Here is a 20,889-nt window from a genome sequence, read left to right on the forward strand (position 1 = left end):
TTGTAGAACCATGTGGACGATAAATACCTGTCAACAAAGAGCACACATTTCTACGTGCTGCACTTGACTCCAGGCTTACTCTCATTTTACACATAAAATATATCAAAGAAGAATGTCCAAAAACAATGAAATTACTTAAACTCCTAACCCACACAACATTGGGTAGCGACAAGGAGTGTTTATTGAATCTTTACAGGAGCCTAATTCAATCACGGTTGGACTGTGGTGTGGTGGTAAATCACTATGCCGCGCGGAGTGCGCTAAAGAGGCTAGATCCCTTCCACCATCTGGGCATCCGCCGGGCCACTGGCGCATTTAGAACAAGCCCTGTTGAAAGTCTATACGTAGAGTCAGATGAGTGGTCACTCCATTTTCAGAGAACATACATCAGCTTCACCTATTTTCTCAAAGTGCACTCTAATCAGGAACATCCGTGTTCCACAGCCGTTAGCGACTTGACGCGTGCAACACTTTTTCGTAATAGACCCTCTATGAGGCTTCCTTTCTCACTGCGTGTGAGAGAACTAAGAGAAGCAATAGATGTCCAAATTCTCGAATATCGCTTAATGTCTCCAGCCAACTATTACCGCCCTGGGAGTGGCAGGTGATAGAATGTGATGTATCCTTTAGAAAGGTCACAAAGCATGCTCCTGAGCACACAATCGCAATGCATTTCCGGGAACTTCGATCGAAGTACTCTTGCTCCGAATTCTACACAGACGCATCAAAGTCATACGCTGGCGTATCTTACGCTGCTGCTTGTTGTTCTTTTTCTCAATCTGACATACTGAACCCTCTACCAAGTATATTTACTGCAAAAGCCTATATTGTACTGTCTGCAGTAAAACACGTAAATAAATTAAAACTTCAGAGAGCAATAACATTCACAGACTTGTTAAGTATTGTAAAAGCATTAACGCCTTTACAAAATCATACAAATTCTATTTTTATTTACTTTACTCACTCCAGTGCAACGTTTATTTATCTCATATACATGTAGTAATATGCTGCGCTCGTAGCCTTAGAGGAATCGAGGGTAATGTGCCTGATGACGAAATCGCCAAATCAATAGCATCGCAAGGTATTCATTCTGCTGCTGCCCCTGACGCAGACATGAAGCCTTTCCTACGAAACAAACTGCGAAGCCATTGTCAATGCTTGTGGGATACTGAAACGAGCGGGATTCACGTGATTTACGTGATTAAGCTGAAGTTAGGTTTCTGGCCCGCAACTACGAAAACACGAAGATGTCCCATTCACTGACTCAAAATAGGACACACATTTTGTCCTCATAACTTTCTGTTGACTTGTAACGAGCGTCCAACCTGTGGTAGATGTGATGGCAGGATGACCGTCTTTCACGTCTTCCTGAAGTGTCGGGAAGCCGAAAAAGCGAGGAAGACACATTTTCCTCTTCCATACCGCTGTTGTGTCCTTCTTCATGAGCCTATGTTCCTTGGTAAAGCACCGTTTCTTAAGACCGAATCAGTCCTCCCTTTCTTGAATGAAGTTCTCCTAAATGTTATGAGCCCATTAAATTCGTAGCGCATCCTCTTTCCAGAGGATGCCGTTGTGACAGCAGTTTTGCGTAGCACATGCCTGGTGGCATGTGCTACGCAAATGTTTCAAGGGTTCTGGTGAGGCAGTAGTGCTCTAGCCAATGCTAGCATCTGACGTATTTTGTGTATCGCTCCAGTCTTTCGCAGCGCATCGTAATTCTCATAGTACACGTCATTGCCATAATCGAATTAGACGTAAATTTTACGCAATCTACAGCGACCATTTTTAGGCCCCCCTTTCGGCCACGTCACATCGATTTCATACAACCCATCTCTCCACTGCGAACTCATTAACACTGGCATGGCGCTCTAAATTTGGCCATACCTAGCCCTTGCACCACTAAACACCACACATTAATTCATTCATCCTTCTAACCCATGTCGTTCTATAAACGAAAAAAAAATAAACTATGGGGTTTTGCGTGCCAAAATCACGATCTGATTGTGAGGCACGCCGTAGTGGGAGACCTTTGAAATTTCGACGACCTGTGGTTCTTTAAGGTGCACCTAAATTCCAGTACACGGGTGCTTTCCCCTCCATCGAAACACAGCCGCCGTGGTCTGGATTCTATCCCGTGACCTCATGCTTAGCAGCCCAATACCTTGGCCACTAAGCAACCACGCAACGAGCAATACCATGGCCACTGAGGACGACGCAACGAGCTACGGAAAGAAGAACGATAGGTGTAACGTTAAGGGATAAGAAAAGAGCAGATTGGGTGAGGGAACAAACGCGAGTTAATGACATCTTACTTGAAATCAAGAAAAAGAAATGGGCATGGGCAGGACATGTAATGAGGAGGGAACATAACCGATGGTCATTAAGGGTTACGGAATGGATACAAAGGGAAAGGAAGCGTAGCAGGTGCGGCAGAAAGTTAGGTGGGCGGATGAGATTAGGAAGTTTACAGGGACGGCATGGCCACAATTAGTACATGACCGGGGTTGTTGGAGAAATATGGGAGAGGCCTTTGCCCTGCAGTGGGCGTAACCAGGCTGATGACGATGATGATGAAGCAACCACGGTGGGTACTATAAACGGAAATGATGCGCTTGGAAGACACATGACCTTAATGTAAACGGCTAGAACGTCACATATAGAGAGGGATAGTGAAAAGTACACGTCTGGAGTTTATACTCTTTCACTCAGTGTCAAGGAGCATGCGCTAAAGACAGGCGCATGCAGCGCGTGTCGAACGCTGTCGCACAAGGGTTACTGCGAGGCACGTCAGGACGGGTGTATCGCATACTGTGTCGTTCGACGCAGACTTCGTCCCCACCTTTTTTTGTGTGTGCATATGTACATGAACTGCAGTCAATGGCTGCGTTCATCAAGCTTGAGCCCTATTCTCGGACGAACAAGCACGTGGGTGCTAAGAAGTGATCAAGTAATATTTCGTAGGTGCAGCAATGTATATGATCTCATAGCTCACATTCAACGAGATATTAGAGGATTTTAACGGGCGATGAACATCTGCAAACTCGAACCACTCTTCTATTCCGTTTATTCCGTATACTGACGTCACCATTCTCCTTCAGTTCCGTTGTGGCTTCGTCTGATCGCCCTCCAAGCTGGTGCCTCACCACCTATGGTGGTCTGTTCATCTTACATTGCCTAAATTAGAAGGATTTACATTTCGCGGACGTCTGCTTCCACAGTAAACGCGGGAATAACAGATTCCGTCCCGAGGTGTTTGCTAAGCCTGCCATCGCCGTTAAGAACCTCATCATGGGCTGCATTGATGGCCATAATTGCATTGAACTGAAGTGTTTTACGTGCTGAAAGCACGATTTGATTATGAGGCAGGCCATAGTTGGGTACACAGAATTAATTTTCACCGTCAGGGGTTCTTGAACGTGCCCGAATGCACGGAGTGTCTGCATCGACGTGCAGCCGCCGCGGCCGGAATTTGATCGCGTGACCTCGTGTCCTTGTATATGCTCCCGCAGGGAGCAGAGTTGCCCATAGGTCCGGTTTATGATCCAGCTCTGCAGTGGAGCCACTCCTCGCGCGCGCAGGAGGCAAATGCCGTGCGGTGTGCCATTTCATTTTTTGTTTGCTGCTCGCGACCTACATGCGGCAATTGTTCGCAAGGGCTGAGCAAGATTAAACTTTTTAATGCAGGTTAACCTCCAACGATTGGCGTAGCTCGAGAGGTGCCAACCCCCCAAAATTTTTAGTTTATGTGTACATTACACGCAGATATACAAACACACGCACGAATTTACATATAGAAAATAGCACCCCCCTCGATCCCTCGAAATAAAATCGTGACTACGCCCGTGGCTCAAACAGCTCAAAAGTTCACGTGCAAACGCGCATTACCTTGCAACAAAAAGCGGTACAATGTTTTTCAGCATGCATATGAAGTTTTCTCGCGGAGGCGGAAGGCAAAAAATGTTTTAAAGGGTGTTTAAAGAAAACTTCACACACGTGTGGTAGACAATTATGTGAGCACATCTTGGTTGCCGAAACGAGAGGAATAATGAATGTCGCCAACAGAACTCTATCGTGCCTGCAATTATGTCAGTGACCGTTGACCGTCATTCATCATTAACGTCGCTCGCAGCAGCTGCACGTTTTCGATGTATGAGGTGCGGATACGTAAACTTAAACGCATTTCAAATGTTCACGTGCGCACATCTTATGCAAAGCTTATGTTTACGATTCACACCGCAAACTTAACAGCTGCTTGGTAGTAGCAAATCTGCAAGTGGAAAAAGATTCAAGATACACGAGCTTCTAGACCAAATTGATTTCGTACTAGGGAATGGATGAGCAATGGATGGTGGCAGCAGGGGATGCGTGCTGGTTCATGGAGCCTTGGGGGGGGGGGGCAGAATTCAAAGCCACTGTGAAAGACAACGAGTTAAGAGTAACAACAGGTTATTTTTATTGGACTAATCACATAAGGTGACAAAATAATAAGTAATTAATAAATAAGTATTAGTAATTATTCACACATTGCAGACTGTAATATGACAGCACATTTTTCTTTATCTCTTCATACTCCTCCGGTTAATTTACCATAACACAGCGTTTATTAAACGTACGAAAATAAGTTCAAATTCCTGACGTTGACCAAGGCTGATCGAGCAATCAACATACTGCGGGCGGTAAATGCTGAAGCTATCGCAGCTGTCTCATAAGCGGGAGCGCACTGTGTTCTCGCATTCTAGAAAACAATGAACACGTGCACATCAATCGACTTTACATGAAAAATCAGAATGCCGAGAAAAAATTAAAAGCTAAACGGAGCAGAGAAAAGCCAGGGTGCAGCGGGCAAATTGAACCTGCTAGCGTTTACTGTGTTCTGAACACACTTTTCTGGAGCCGCATAGTCAGAACAATCGTAAAAGCAACAAAGCGAATTGAGCGAGTTGGCAAGTTAACATTCTTGGCGTATATGTGCAGCGTGACACAGACGTGTCCTCCTTTCTTTGTAGCGCATCTGTTTCGTACTGCACCTATACACCGAAAATTGCACAAGTGAACAACCTCTCATGCCAGGCGTACGCATTTCAGCGTGTACAGGAGTGTTATTCGCAATAAATGCCACTTTAGTGTAAACAAGCCGAACTCGCCTCTGTAAACAAGGAGAACGGACCTCGCATATCCTGGTCGCTTTCGGAGCCGGCCGGTCTCGTCCGTCCGCACGGCACCGCGTAAGAAGCTTTGCCACCTTCCAAGCGATTTGCGCAGTTTGGTGGGCTGCAACCCGTCATACTTGAATACAAGTGTTAAAATGATCTGCTTCGTAGCACTTCACCAAAGTCATTAACGTTATTATATCCTCGAATACCGTACCTGCAACCCGGAGCCGATCGTTGCGACGCATGTTCGACGCTCCGCTGATTGCAGTTTCGATGTGACTGACAGAAATGAGTGGGCGCCGTTTCCATAAAGCTGGCTTCGGAGCACGCAGTTGATCATTTGGCGTCATTTTGAATCACGTGAGCGCGCTCGGCGAATAGCGATGCGAGCGGCACCGGAAAAGTTATGCCCAACTCTGCTTCCTGCGGGAGCATATACAGGAACACTAGTGCTTAGTAGCGCAACACCATAGCCACTAAGCCACCGCGGCAGGTGATGCAAATAAAGTTGCACTAAGACCTTTCGCACACTAATGTCAACTTTACAGGTCGGTAAAGCGCACGAGTTTTAATGCACCAGAAATTACATTGTAAGGTCGACAGCGAAATTCGGCTGTATCAGCAACGACTTGTGTATCTGTCATTTATTCACATGCTCTCAAATACATTGCGAGTTTCTTTGAGGCAGCAATGCTCAAAATACGCAAATCAAAGCTGTGCAGCGTACACTTAAAGAAATCTTTCACTCGGCGCGAAATCCGAATTCTATATTCAAGCACATGAAAAAGACACAAATGCTTTCATGAGAAAACCGCCCGACCGATCTGAACTAAATTTCTTGCATTTGAGAAAGTTTACTTTCAGTGACTCTAGGAAACAGAGCTTTTATTGAGGTGTTGAAAGGCTTCAGAAAGCTTCCCAAAGGCTGCTAAGTTTACATAAAATTGAAACGCGAAGTAAACACTCTTCACCAAAAACATATATCGAAGTTCTGAAAACTGCATATGTTAGAGCGCCTAAAAGATCTAAATTGAGGCAGGAGCAGCAGGAGAGACAGCAGTCGCTATGAAGGTGAAAGTTCATTTCACACTTTGCTTCTCAGTCTACACTTTGCACCCGCAGTAAAAACGCACAAAGATTGTATCGTAATGCAGCGGCAGTTTCAATTATTTCTATGTTTGCGCAGAACTTCAATTCGTGCCACACTGAGCCTTTTCTTGCAAAAATATTTGCGTATACGACGTCATAAATTCATAAGAGTGTAGCCTACATTTGTCGTTGCACGACACAGTTCGAGGGAACCAGCGCACGATAAAGTAACAATGGAAGCCATGACCATTCAAAGCTGTTCACATGCCATTGTGTCAACGACCAATAATACACCACGTGGCAAATTTTTTTTTCATGGAACCCATCACATAGTGTTACCGCCACGTTTTGGTGAAATACCAGCTCCATTGAGCGTTGAGTGCAATATAACCTTGTGGCCTTTATTCTATCTAATGTTAATTGTGCAATCTGTAATTGCATACATTTGACATACATAAGTGCATTTTTCTCCGCACGTGAAGATCTGTAGATGCAAACCCTCTTTTGGGGCTAAACGAAGTTATGTCTTGGCATCTGCATGGCGTCTCTTCTAAAGAAGAAAAAAAAAGGACGGTATTTTCTTTCCTGCCCACGGTTTGTTGAGTGCGTATGAAGCATAATCTATTAAGATTTTTTGGTTGCATTGCTGTGCAAAATTTTTGACTCGCTAGTTCTTACTCTGCGCTTGCCCGGGTCTGTGTTTTCGCCTTCTTTACGCTGTGTTCCCACAGGGATGTTCTGAGAAAAGTGAAAGTACTACTTTTTCTGATAGATCTGATATAGATATGAATTACCACTCGGGCGTATTCTTTTCACCTCCTGCTCTGGGCGCAGGCTTGGTCAACAGCGTGCTGTGTAGTCCTCTGCTGGTGCCCCTGAGCCGGCTGTCGTACCCGGTGTACGTGCTGCACGTGCCAATTGTCTGGTTCCGTCTCTGGACCATCCGAGAGCGCATCCTCATCTGGTTTCTGCCCATGGTGAGGCTTCCGCGCTTCCTTCGCAGTCTCCAGAGACGTTAAGCAAGCGCTCGGTGAGAACTTTAGTGAAAGTCGGGAGTAACTCACCATCGCGTTACTTGAAATTTAGGTTTGGAGACATTTCATCGATGCCAAATGTTTGCACAATTTAGGCGAACAGAGTTAGGCGAGCTTGCACCGAATATGTTGCTTGCTTAAGTCACAGTAAACGGTAAACGCATCTCGTATTTTAAGAAGACATTCAAACGGATGCACTGCGGCTTTGTGAGGCTATAAGGAAGGTGTTTCGTTTTTATTGCCATAGTAACTTTAGGACACTCCAGGCGCATTTTTGTTGGCATCGGTGTCGCCATGATGTTGCGTATGAAGTGCAAGGGCCATAGCGCGCGGCCGTGCGGTCTTGAAAGCGGTCTGCGATGGGGATACAGTACGCCGAGTGCTGCTGGCTTCGTGCCTGCTGTATTTTGCCGCTTAGTTCGCGTTGAAGTCAGAGGTCGCAGGAAGGTCAATTCGCTCACTGCTGCCGCGCTTCCCCACTCCAGCGTTTTGACAGTGAGTTTCCACGGTCATCTAGAGAGATGTGTTCATGTTTGCTAGTGCGCGTGAGGCAATGCTTGTTAATTGAGTTAGTAAGCGAATGTTTACAAGTTTATAGAGCCGATAAAACTACTATACCTGCATCGTATATCAGTCTACTAAATTCATATCGCAATCAATGTTTCACCTTTCGGGCGAATAATTGTATATGCAATGTGGGACATTGAATGTGCAGGGAGCGAGTGGTCCCTCTCTCTCCTTTTTGTCTGTTTATCTTGTTTATCTTTTTCCCTCCCAAACCTTCCCAGTCTAGCTTCCCTATCTCCCACTCCTGCACCGTTGTGCATTTATAGATCCCGTGCCGCAATATTTAGCACGGTATAGCACTTAGGTGCGTTCCCGTTTTTATCTTGCGCAGTTCTACAATGCCATGGGCACTTTCGTCCTTTCTTTCTTCGTGGCTCTTGGAGCGTCTATCTTCATCGAGCGGCCCCTAGTCGTCGTGAAAGACCTGGTCGTGAGCTGCATCGCGGGACCACGAAACTGCAAATCCTCGCAACCCGACGGACATCGCGGCAATGGAGGTGGAAAGGCCGATGTCTTTGGCGAGACGAGACGCTTGGGCCCGTCCGTGGGGAGCTTCGCCAGTAAGCTCCACGGCGGCCCAATCTTTGCCAAGCAGGCGCAACCGCCCACTGCGACGCCGACCACTGCCGGATATGAGAGCGAGTCGTGCACGGTCCACCTGTGATCACGGCGACAGCAGTTTACCTGGCCATGGTCTCTGCGTTGTCCCAAATACGACTAGATGCCTGGTCAGCGCTGAAAACTGAGGGCCCTGTCATGTACTGCGAGCACCTTTTACAGTGGGAGAAGGAGGGGAATGCCAGCGAACAATTACTTGTTTTTATAGTACTTTCAAATGACCCTCCCTACATCCTGTATACTGTGGTAATTTTAATTCATTTTGTTTTGGCGCTTCGTCAGTGGCCCGAGATGCACTTTGCCTACGTTCTTACTGGGATCGGTCAGTGCATGATAAGGGAATAGAATCGAGCAGAATTAATTTTTACATTGCCCGGCCAAGGTTTCGACGTCCCAAACAAGCACAGTTCATACATACCGACCAGATGATCATGTGTGCACAGCATTGCACTGACACCCACCGCTGAAACAGCTAAACATTCATGCGCGAGAGCCCGCGTGACCTTCTCAAAAGAGACAGTCTCCCCATGAGCGGAGACGTGAAGTGACAGCTGTCGCTTCAAGCCGCAGATCCCCGCATGCAGCGCGCAAGTACCCAGCAGCAACTTACCAAGTCTGGGGATTCACGGTAAATGCATGGAGCACAAAACATCACCTGAAATACGCCACACAGCAACAAGGACAGCGTCGTGATAGCTTACAATGGCTCTCGTAAATGGTAGAAAGCAGCAGAGAACCGTCACTCACCGAAAATTGGAGAGAACCTCAGATGTGGGGAGGGAGGCTCACATCTTTGGAACATTTAGTTTTTGTCTATCTGAGTCATCAATGAACTTTGCTAAAGACAACGACATTTTTAGCGACGTCACGCGCCACTTCTCCGCGTCGGGTATGCTTCCAGCTACTTGTGTGGACCAATTCCGGAGTGTGCGCCCCAATAAAGTGGGCCGGTAGGTGATACCGGGACCACTGGTCGCCGTGATGTTCCGAATATTTTTATGTGTATCACACACACACACACGCGTATATTTATATATATATATATATATATATATATATATATATATATATATATATATATATATATATATATATATATATATATATATAATATTGCAGAAAGACAAGACTAGAGCAGAAGACCCTTTGCACAGCAGCCCGATGCTCCTGCCATTACGCCACGAGCGCATGCCAAAGACAAAACATTTAAAAGTGTTTTCCGCCTACAAGCTTGGCGCATTTTCATGCAATGTCAATAATTGGGATACCCCCGCGAATGTTCACCGTCACCAATAATTACACATAAATATAGTGACTTCTTCGTTTCAGTAACTTTTCTGAAAAAGATTATGCTCGCATTAACTCTACATAACAGCACATAAACAGTCTTTGCGTGAGACTCTGAACGCCAGTTGGCGAAAAATGCCTAGGTGTTTCATCTTCCAATGGCAGAGGCTGGTGCACAGAAACCGCTGAATTCTAAGATGTCAGGTAATACAGTTTTGCTTGCTGGAACAACTTGTAACAGAGCCATGTAGACCCCGCTGTCATGCTTTCTCACAGGTGGTAGGCATGGTAGGGAGGCTAGAATAGTACCTGCCAGCGAGAGTTTTCTGCAGCGAAGCAGAAACCTCACGTCGCGCAAACATACTCTCGTGCGTTGTGAGAACGCTGACCGAGGAGCTCCAGCGAAATGTTAATCGCACTGAAGCACGGCGCGCCCGAACACGCGCCAAAGAGCATTCCGTTGGTCCAGAAGCAGCAACAATGTGCTGCTGCGAGTGCGGCGCACACTGCAACTCAGTGCTAGCGGGGTCAAGAGGTGGTGCCGCGGGACCAAACTAGGTCCAAAGAGTAAGGAAGCTCTTTTGAAACCAGCGGTAAATTTTTAAAAGATTGGCTAATACCAGACAGTCGGCGATAAATTAGAATGAATTTAATTTTTAAAGGTAAGGGGGAGAAAGATAGAATTCACTCGTATAGACCGTCGGCCATTACATCGCTAATATACAGGCTAGCCATGCAGGCAATCAAATTAAAGCTTCAAGCATGGGCAGAGAATAAGGGCATTTTGAGAGAACTTCAGAATGGCTTCAGAATAGCCAGGCATTTAGATAGGAACTTATTTGTTCGTACTCAGTGCATTGTAATACCGAAAGTAGAAAGCAGATCGTTATATGTGGCCTTTTTAGACATTACAGGAGCCTATGACAACGTCGACCGCAACATTTTATGAGATATTCTGAAAGGGGAAGGCTCGGGCGACGTTTGTCTACAGCTTTGAGAGATTTACCTAAAAATACCTTTTGTGTTGAATGGGAAGGGATGAGGAGCGCGGAGAAAGTTGATATCAGCAAGTGGCTGAGGCAGGGCTGCCCTATATCCCCACTGCTGTTTATGATGTACATGGTGATGATGGAAAGAGGGCTAGAAGGAAGTAATATTGAGTTTAATTTCTTATACAAACAGGCGGGTACAGTTGTAGAGCAGCAGTTCCCAGGTTTATTTTATGAAGACGACATTGTGTTGCTAGCTAACAAGCAAAGTGATGTGCAACGTCTAGCTAATATTTGTGGACAGAAAGTCAAGAACTTTCTTCTACCTTGTAACGCACTATCGCTTTTTCCGTCCGGGTACTTACTCAAAACGATGCGTTTGCCCTCATCATGATAACATTGATTGTTATCTTAGCATGCCTGCTCTCTCTTCGAAGGTATTAAAGAGAGGTCACAAAGAATTAACAAAGCCTTCTAGAGGGCTCAGCAGGTATACAACAGTTGAAATGTCTAGGCCTGGTTTCTGAAGTGCTACGCTCGTTTTGTCAAAGTGCTCCAGGATTTCATTCCAGAAAATTGCCATGAATGTAATCTAAGTTTTGTCATTTTCTTGGAGAGAGTGCGCTTCTTTCCTAGTGTCACCGTTTTCTTCCTCTTTCTTTGATATAGCTTCAAAGCAACACAAGACTGCATTGAAATTTTTCAGAATGGCCTTACACGATTCAGCGTATCTTGACCACCTCGTCTCAGAGAGACTTTTCAAAACAAGCTGCTGGCCAGTTCCGCCCATGCTGTCCAAAAGATACCTCCATCGCTTAGATGAGACAGCAAAAAGCGCATAGAGTCTCTGAAGTACAGCGACAAATTTGACTGCCTCAAGGCAACTGTCAACGTTACACGCGCCAACTAAGTTCAGTGAATGACCAGCACACGGGACGCAGACTGCCATTCGTTCAGGTGTTTGATTTGAGCTTGCAGTGCTTTGTTTTTTTTCTGGCATATTACTCGCATTATCATAAGCTTGGTCCGTACAATCATCAATTGAGATGCCATTGGCCGTTAAGAGGGACATCACGCTATCGAAAAGATACAAGCCGGTATGCGATTCAATTGGAACAAATCCAAGAAAGCGTTCGTTCACTTTCGCATTTGTATAGAATCGCACAACTGACAGCTCATCAACGTGAGGAAGGTCTGGAGTCGAATCAACCGTTAAAGAGAAGTATTTTACGCGTTTCAATTCGTCAACGAGACGTTCCTTGGCAGCCTTTGCCATATGCTCGATTAATTCATCAGAAATGGTTTTTGACAGATACGATGGTGGACCTTTTCCTTTCTTTCCGTAGCGCTTGATGTGCTCCTCTTGAAAGAGATCAAACTTGGCAATGGCCTCAAGTACTCCCATATAATTGCCATTTCTCGGTGAACCGAAGATCTCCTCACTGCCCCTAAACGCTAGGTTGCGCTCAGGTAGCTTAACTACAGAAACTACGCACTTCAACACCTCTGTCCAGTAAGCGGTCTCAGTGTCAAGAAGCTTAACTAGCTCCGTGTCAATTGTGCTACTCGAGAGACAGCGGGCGAGCCATGCTGCCACGTAGTTCCGGTGCTCGACGGTATTTTCATGCACGCAAACCTTTTCTTCTGCTCTTTTCCAATCAGAAAAGCCATGCGTGAAGAAAGCACTGGGATTGCCTGAAATCGAAAATGGTTTGCACATGAAACAGTAAACGCAACGTTCTGACTCCGAGTACATTAACCAGTGTCGCTCGTACGCCTCCCCATTTACAGCCTTTCGCAAGAAAAGATGAGGTGACATTTAGCATTTCTGAGTTTTATATAGCCTTTCCGAACACGGAAAATTTTCTGCCCGATTTTGAAATTACAATGGCCCTTTCTCAAGGCATACACTCTGAAAGCTGTCAGTAATAACGTCCGGCCCCTTAGCAGGGTCACTTCGAAGAATCTCGCAACGTACCTCTTGCTGCGGGGGTGTCTGTATACTTCTCTGTTGCCGCAACGAGAAGCAGTCTCATTCATCCTCTCGAGGCAGACTTTGTGGACAGGAACATGATTATTTGAAGCCAAACTAACAGGAAACAAGTGAGTCGGTTCTTGGAGTGCAGTTTCCTGGCACTCGTCAGTAGACGGAGGCTCATCGGGGAGGTTTAGCACCTGTTGATCGGCAGTAGAAATCGGGCGTGGCGGACTGGACACCTGGAGCTCTGTGGAGTAGCATAGACGTTGCTGACTCAGCAACAGGACAGGGCTCGATTAGCGTCGGTTGCTCAGAAATATGGACGACCGAGGATGGCACCGTTTTCACAGGATCCAGACAAGCAAGATGAGTCAAACCTTGCTTCTTGCCAGGAAACCTTGGTGATGGAGTTGGCAAGTCCTCCACAGAAGCACAGTTGGTACTATTAGGAGTTTGACATGGTAGAGCGATCATACTGCTCCGCGGAAGTTGCATTCAGTAGGTACTTTGTCACCTTTGCTTCTTTTCACGCTCTTCTCTTTCTAAATTCGCCTTTCCTTTAGACGCACCACTTTCATGCTTCTGCTTCCGACCGAGCATTTTCGCATGAAAGGATACCAATTATTCACCGGGCACTTCGTCAGTCCGACGCGACCACAGGTGTCCAACGGTGGCCGCCCTGATGACTGCCGCACGCTGCCTGGATGGTCCGTGGCTGGCCGAGAGTGGTGCGTCCCCGGGAGCTCCTCAGCGGGCGGGCTTATGCAAGCTTAACCGGCGGCTCGGGGCTGAATCGGAGTCCGCGATCAACTTGCTTTCATAGACGCGCGCCGCGTCTGTCTGTTACTAGCGCCAAAGCAGGCGTTCACATACGCATAGAGGTCCTTGTTCAAATTCCCTCCTTCTCCGTGCAAACTCACTTCTCCCGTTCCGGTCTCGTCTTCCTATTGGCTAGGAGCAGTCGTCTGTTCTGGGAGGTTCTCCATTTCTCTTTCGCCCCGTCGTAGCCAAGCGCGAGAACGAAGGGGAGAGGACGACTCCTCGCGCGGGAGAATTTACGCGCCCTCCGTCACCTCTGAGTTATCTTTTTCTACTTCTTTCTGGAAAGTTCGGCGGCCAGTCTGACCAATTTATTCCGTCGAGCACGCGCGAGGGTGCGCAGCCACTAGGCAGGAATGAGCCCTGCAGACAGGCCTTTGTGTCCAGCTCTCCGACTTCCCCCTTCAATCTTCCACAACCCTAGCCAGAACAGTCAACATTCCATGCCCCACGGCACGCGGACAAAAGCACGTGTAACGTCTTCTTTCCTGTCCTGCCTAGACTCTGCCATCAAACTCATCATCTGCTATCGGACTCTTCCTCCCTTGGCCAAATTACTACCGCGGGAAAAGAAAAAGTCGAATGGGATGCACTCCTCGGTACTGCAGCACATCCTTTCTATGAGAAGTACAGCGGCGGAGCTATTTGAGAGGTGGAGGGTGGCGTGGTGATGACGAGGGGCAAAATAGATTTAGGTCCTCATCCCACATTACATGTTTTATGTGTTTCCCCCTTGCCCTTCCTCTCCAGACAGCACTCGACACACGGAATGACAGGAAACCACGAAAGCTCTTCCACGTAAAGGCACCTCGCTTCGTAAGAAAGAGGGCCCCGTCGGGGTGGCGGGGGATTCCTGTTTTTGCAGCTCGACAAGCTCTCCCCAAATGATCAGGCTAAACGCATGATGTTACATTAGACGGGGGCCCCGTCTGCTCGTTCTGGTTTTCTCGCTTCAAACATGTCTCTCGAAATTCCGTTGCCCATGGTTCCATATACTAAGCACGTTAGAATAAATGGGCCCCCTTCTACTGTCCGAGGTGAGGCCCTGGGCTGCTGCCCCCTTAGACAGCCCCCCCCCCCCGCCCACTTTTTAATCCAGTGCTGGCAGTGCGTACCTGTTGCGTTCATCGTGCGGGCTCCTGGTAGCAGACGACCTCGCGCTGTCAACTCATTTACGCTTGCGATACCGCCTGTCGAATGAGAATAAAAATAATGAAATTATTCGATTACTTCTGCATAGAGTTAAGGTCCGGCACCACACGTTTATAATTCAGAACTTGGCGTATAATATGTAATTTATATATTTACATTTATTTAGCAAGCAGAAACATACTGCAATTCCGCGATTATCTCGTCATATAATGACGTACAACTCAGAGGTGGCACCCTCTCATCTATTGGTCGCATCCTCCCCTTCTTCCACGACCGGCTCGGGAGTGGCACATTTAGTGACGTAAGCGGCGAAGTGAATGGTTCGTATTCCGAACTGTTATAAGATTGGGCCCCTGGGCTGCGGCGCATTGTGGCTGGATTATTTTGTCTGCAACCGTCTGCAATAGCCTGCTGTAAAGTAAGCTTGAAAGAATAAGTCAATGATTTGTATGCTCTCTTAGAACGGAAAAACACGTTTGATTATTGAATGTACGCCTGCTGCAACAGTTTCTTTTTACATTTGAAGTAACAACAGTGCACAAAATATCGACATCAGCGCTCGCGCGTCATCTGTCTGCAAGGTAGCTGTGCAAACACCTGCACGACCATGCCATATCATATCAAAAGCTGCTGTATGATTTCGTTTTTGGTAGCTCATTGCGCAGCCGACCATGTAATAATAAGGCGTGCAAGGTATCACTGAAAAATCTGTGTTAGAAATATTGTTACGTAGTAGCGATGGTGAAAAATGATGCAGAGCCAAAACGCGGGGTTACAAATTGACCTCTTTATTAGGTGAACTTGCGCCCAGCAAAAACAACGCTCATTCGCAAGGATAGCGGTGAGGAAAGTCGGCGGCCGTCCAAAATCTCATCTGTTGGTCAAGTGCGTCGGCTTAAATATATCAGTCGCCGAAAGTTCCAGCGTATTCACCACTGCCCGTGCGCTTTCCAGAAACTATTACACAATTCGTGACGCGTATACAATCAGATCATACAAGGCTCGTCGACAACAGACAACCGACAGAATTATCGATAACAATCGAGAAACTTCCCATACGTGCAGGTGCATCCTGCGCCGAGCGATAACGTTTAACATTTGTTAGCCGCGGAAATACGGTCATCGGACACCGATAAAGAAGTATGCGTGTCAATACGATTATGCTTGCTGGTGCATAAAAGAAACACGAAAAAGTGGGTTCTGAGAAAATCAGCAAAGATGAATTGGAACGCCTGTAGCACTCAGGGCTGCTATTTTGTAGCGACGCCTCATTTGTTATTCTATGCTATCCTTATCATCCTCCACACACGGCCACCTGACCCCGTTGATAATGTGGGCAGACCATCGCTCTGACCACTGGTCCATCGCGAAAAGCCTGAAAAAGCATATAATCAGAAAAGGCATCGCTATAAAATACCGGCCCAGAAAAAAAATCTAGAATAGCTAAAATTTGCGTAATTCGTAGCTTATCTCCACTCGATTCATGACTCCGCCAAATCTTGCCCATTTAATATTCCAAGTTTTTTGAAGAATCAATACCGTATTGGGGGGTCTTCACATTGAGTGTCATCATCATCATCAGCCTGGTTGCACCCACTGCAGAACAAAGGCCTCTCCCATACTTCTCCAACAACCCCGGTCATGTACTAATTGTGGCCATGCCGTGCCTGCAAACTTCTTAATCTCATCCGCCCACCTAACTTTCTGCCGCCCCCTGCTACGCTTCCCTTCCCTTGGGATCCAGTCCGTAACCCTTAATGACCATCGGTTATCTTCCATCCTCATTACATGTCCTGCCCATGCCCATTTCTTTTTCTTGATTACAACTAAGATGTCATTACCTCGCGTTTGTTCCCTCACCCAATCTGCTCTTTTCTTATCCCTTAACGTTACACCTATCATTCTTCTGTCCATAGCTCGTTGCGTCGTCCTCAAATTGAGTAGAACCCTTTTCGTAAGCCTCCAGGTTTCTGCCCCGTAGATGAGTACTGGTAAGACACAGCTATTATATACTTTTCTCTTGAGGGATAATGGCAACCTGCTGTTAATTATCTGAGAATGCCTGCCAAACGCACCGCAGCCCATTCTTATTCTTCTGATTATTTCCGTCTCATGATCCGGATCCGCCGTCACTACCTGCCCTAAGTAGACGTATTCCCTTACGACTTCCAGTGCATCGCTGCCTATTCTAAATTGCTGTTCTCTACCGACACTGTTAAGCATTACTTTAGTTTTCTGCAGATTAATTTTTAGACCCACTCTTCTGCTTTGCCTCTCCAGGTCAGTGAGCATGCATTGCAATTGCTCCCCTGAGTTACTAAGCAAGGCAATATCATCAGCGAATCGCAAGTTACTAATGTATTCTCCATTAACTTTTATCCCCAATTCTTCCCAATCCAGGTCTCTGAATACCTCCTGTAAGCACGCTGTGAATAGCATAGGAGATATTGCATCTCCCTGCCTGACACCTTTTTTTATTGTGATTTTGTTGCTTGCTTTATGGAGGACTACGGTGGCTGTGGAGCCGCTATATATATCTTTCAGTATTTCTACATACGGCTCGTCTACACCCTGATTCCGTAATGCCTCCATGACTGCTAAGGTTTCGACAGAATCGAACGCTTTCTCGTAATCAATGAAAGCTATATATAAGGGTCGGTTATATTCGGCACATTTCTCTATCACCTGGTTGATAGTGTGAATATGATATATTGTTGAGTAGCCTTTACGGAATCCTGCCTGGTTCTTTGCTTGACAGAAGTCTAAGGTGCTCCTGATTCTATTTGCGATTACCTTAGTAAATAGTTTTTAGGCAACGGACAGTAAGCTGATCGGTCTATAATTTTTCAAGTCTTTGGCGTCCCCTTTCTTATGGATTAGGATTATGTTAGCGTTCTTCCAAGATTCCGGTACGCTTGAGGACATGAGGCATTGCGTATACAGGGTGGCCAGTTTCTCTGGAACAATCTGTCCACCATCCTTCAACAAATCTGCTGTTACGTGATCCTCCCCAGCTGCCTTCTCTCTGTGCATATCTCCCAAGGCTTTCTTTACTTCTTCCGGCGTTATCTTTCAGATTTCGAATTCGTCTAGACTATTTTCTCTTCCATTATCGTCGTGGGTGCCACTGGTACTGTATAAATCTCTATAGAACTCCACAGCCACTTGAACTATCTCATCCATATTAGTAATGATATTGCCGGCTTTGTCTCTTAACGCATGCATCTGATTCTTGCCAATTCCTAGTTTCTTCTTCACTGTTTTTGGGCTTCCTCCGTTCCTGAGAGCATGTTCAATTCTATGCATATTATACTTCCTTATGTCAGCTGTCTTACGCTTGTTGATTAACTTCGAAAGCTCTGCCAGTTCTATTCTAGCTGTACGGTTAGAGGCTTTCATACATTGGCGTTTCTTGATCAGATCTTTCGTCTCCTGCGATAGCTTACTGGCATCCTGTCTAATGTAGTTACCGCCGACTTCTATTGCACACTCCTAATGATGCCCATAAGATTGTCGTTCATTGTTTCAACACGAAGGTCCTCTTCCTGAGTGTATTGTAAGAAAATTTTTCACTGTGTAAAGGCCATATTCTATATATATATATATATATATATATATAACACGTTGTTTTCACAATTTATACACTTCAAGTCAGCACACAAAAATTACCAATTTATTGTTTTCAGCCTCATATTATGCATTGACTGAGAAACGCATTCAAATCGTTCTATGAGGCACGCAATAATTGCTGTAGCGTATTATTGTACTGTACAACACTGTTATTAAAACTTAAAAGAAATTAACAGCACAATGCATATGATCAGGCACATAGCACTTTATTGGGCTTTCTTAATTCATGCCTTTTTCAATTGCACAAAAGCTACTGAACTGAAATTATATACTAGTACATACCTAAAAAGCACAGTTTCATACTGCATCAATAATCAATCAATCAAACCGATATTACAGTGCCTACGAACAGCTAGAGAGCCTCGGTACTTGTGCACTTAAAAAAGCAATATGTGAGACAAAATGGCCAGAAAATATGAATGTGGTAGACAAAACAATGCGAGACAGAGAAACAAATAGGGTAAAAGAAAACGAAGGGTAAAAGGGAGTTAACCATACATGATTATTTACAGATGCACAAAACACAGGAAATTAACTCTGAAGTATGTCAATACAGGCACAATTCTTTTTGCATGTTTTTGCAGTCGAGCCTTATATTGCACAGTCTTGCAACAAGGCCAGGCAAAGAATGAGGAATGCTGCCTGGTATACTGCTGCATATGCATATGATCAAGAAGCTCTGAGGAATGTATAATGCTATGGACCACCTTACACAGGAACAAAAGGTCTGATTAATTAAGTCTTGATTCTAGAGGTGCGAGTTGAAGTATATTTGAGAGGGCTGAACTGTGGTCACGAAAATGGCAAACGTGGTGCTTGAAGATTGATACCAACATATTTTGGACGTGTTCAATGAGGTCAGAATTAGATTTGCACGTTGCGCCCCCTCCTACAGAGGCATACTCTAGTAGGGAAAGGCACACAGCAGAATGCAATTTCAGAAACAGAACAGGTGAGTTGAAATCATGCAAGTTGCGACATACAATCCCAATAGCCTGAAGGGCACGTTGTGATACCTGTACAAAGAGAATCTTAGCATTTAGTCTAAGTAAGCACCAAGATCTTTCATTTCATCGACCCTGTGCAGCTAGTGGAGCATCCCGAAGGCTGTATGAAAATTGCAGATGGTTTGTTTTCTGCATATAACCTAATGTCATAGTATTGGAAGCATTTAGGGGTAGCTAATTCCTTCTGCACCAGTTTGAGAGTGAAAAAATGTCTTTTGGAGGGTTGTTGCAGTGGTGAACAGTGTTGACAGTCTCAAATAGTTTTACGTCGTCGGCACAGAAAGCGATGCTGTTGATTTTCTAAAGTGTTCTTAGCACTAAAAGAAATCAAGCATTGTAATACCGATCCGAATACTTTTGACGCACTGCAGTGGATAGATATTGGCTGTCAGTTAGTAACTGCACGTCTAGCACCCGATGTGTTCACGGGAAGTTCCAGAAAACGTATTAGACTTTAGGGAACAATTGAAGATTCTTGTGCGAACAGGGAACAAGTATGCTTCTCTACGTCTTAACACTTTCAGACACCACTTTAACCCGTTGGTTAAATACTTGCTTTCATCCAATCTCTAACATCTTCAGAATCATAGAAAGTTTAGAGCTGTAGACAAGATTAAGCGTTTGCGATTGTTTAGTGAGTTTTTTAAGTACACAGACCATCGAGTCAATGCGAAAACTCGCTACAAGTACATCAAATTTGAGGACGTTTTGAAAAGCTTGAAAAGCCCTTATCCAGCGAATTGAAATTTATGCCTGGTGCATGAAATTGTGAAAAACAATGAAAGAGTGAACCCAATACAAACAACATACCGACACAGAGTAAAAATACCCATCCGTCTACCAGCCCACTTATTTTGCTAGAGCATTCCGCACATTATTCAAAAGTGCAGCACAGTTCCAATAATAAGTGCTTCCAGATGTAGGCGACACATTTTAAATATCATTACTTTCATCGGCGCTTTTGCTGTTGATGCACTATCTTGCTGTACACAATTGTGTAGACAGCGTCTGAAAGGGTTAAGCACTGCGGAAGGAATACAATCAGCACCACAAGAGATGGACGGTTTGAGGCGCTTCATACACTTGAAAACAAGGTCTTCATTGACTGATAGCGTACATACCGTGCCATACTGAGAAGGAAGGTTACTTGAAGCATCTTTTACACCATATAGAGAGCATTAATGTTCTGCAAGGCCATCAGCAGTGTTCGACACAACATGACCATTTTCTTCAAGAAGGCATACATTCTTGGCGCTCTCTTTGGAAGAGTGGGAGCATCACGAAGCTCCAGAAGTATATTGAATTACGTGTCATGCTGGCTTCAGCACAATCAGTCTAGTCGTAGTGATAATAATAATAACAATATAATAATAACAATAATCTTTGTCGTAACATGGCACTCTACACAGCTCACAAGACTGAAAAATAAAAGGCTCATGCCTGTAGGCTAGAGGTTCTGATAGCCAGCCACCTAGAGCAGGAATCTGCCAGGGTACACGCACACACGCGCACACACACGCACACACGCACACACACACACACACACACACACACACACACACACAC

At 45.5% G+C, this 20,889-nt stretch overlaps 1 protein-coding gene across 2 annotated transcripts in view; it reads left to right on the forward strand.

The window, feature by feature from the left end:
- LOC139053406 (nose resistant to fluoxetine protein 6-like) overlaps positions 1-9,398 on the forward strand; it is an 83,408-nt gene extending 74,010 nt beyond the window's left edge. For both annotated transcript variants that reach the window (XM_070530423.1, XM_070530424.1), the window contains 2 exons: positions 7,077-7,219; positions 8,175-9,398. In XM_070530423.1, the coding sequence (XP_070386524.1) occupies positions 7,077-7,219; positions 8,175-8,507 (476 nt within the window). In that variant the 3' untranslated portion in view covers positions 8,508-9,398. The remainder of the gene's footprint in view (positions 1-7,076; positions 7,220-8,174) is intronic.
- Positions 9,399-20,889: the final 11,491 nt, after the last annotated feature.

This window comes from Dermacentor albipictus, unplaced genomic scaffold (genome assembly GCF_038994185.2).
Source record: "Dermacentor albipictus isolate Rhodes 1998 colony unplaced genomic scaffold, USDA_Dalb.pri_finalv2 scaffold_112, whole genome shotgun sequence".
NCBI classification, from domain to species: Eukaryota; Metazoa; Arthropoda; class Arachnida; order Ixodida; family Ixodidae; genus Dermacentor; species Dermacentor albipictus.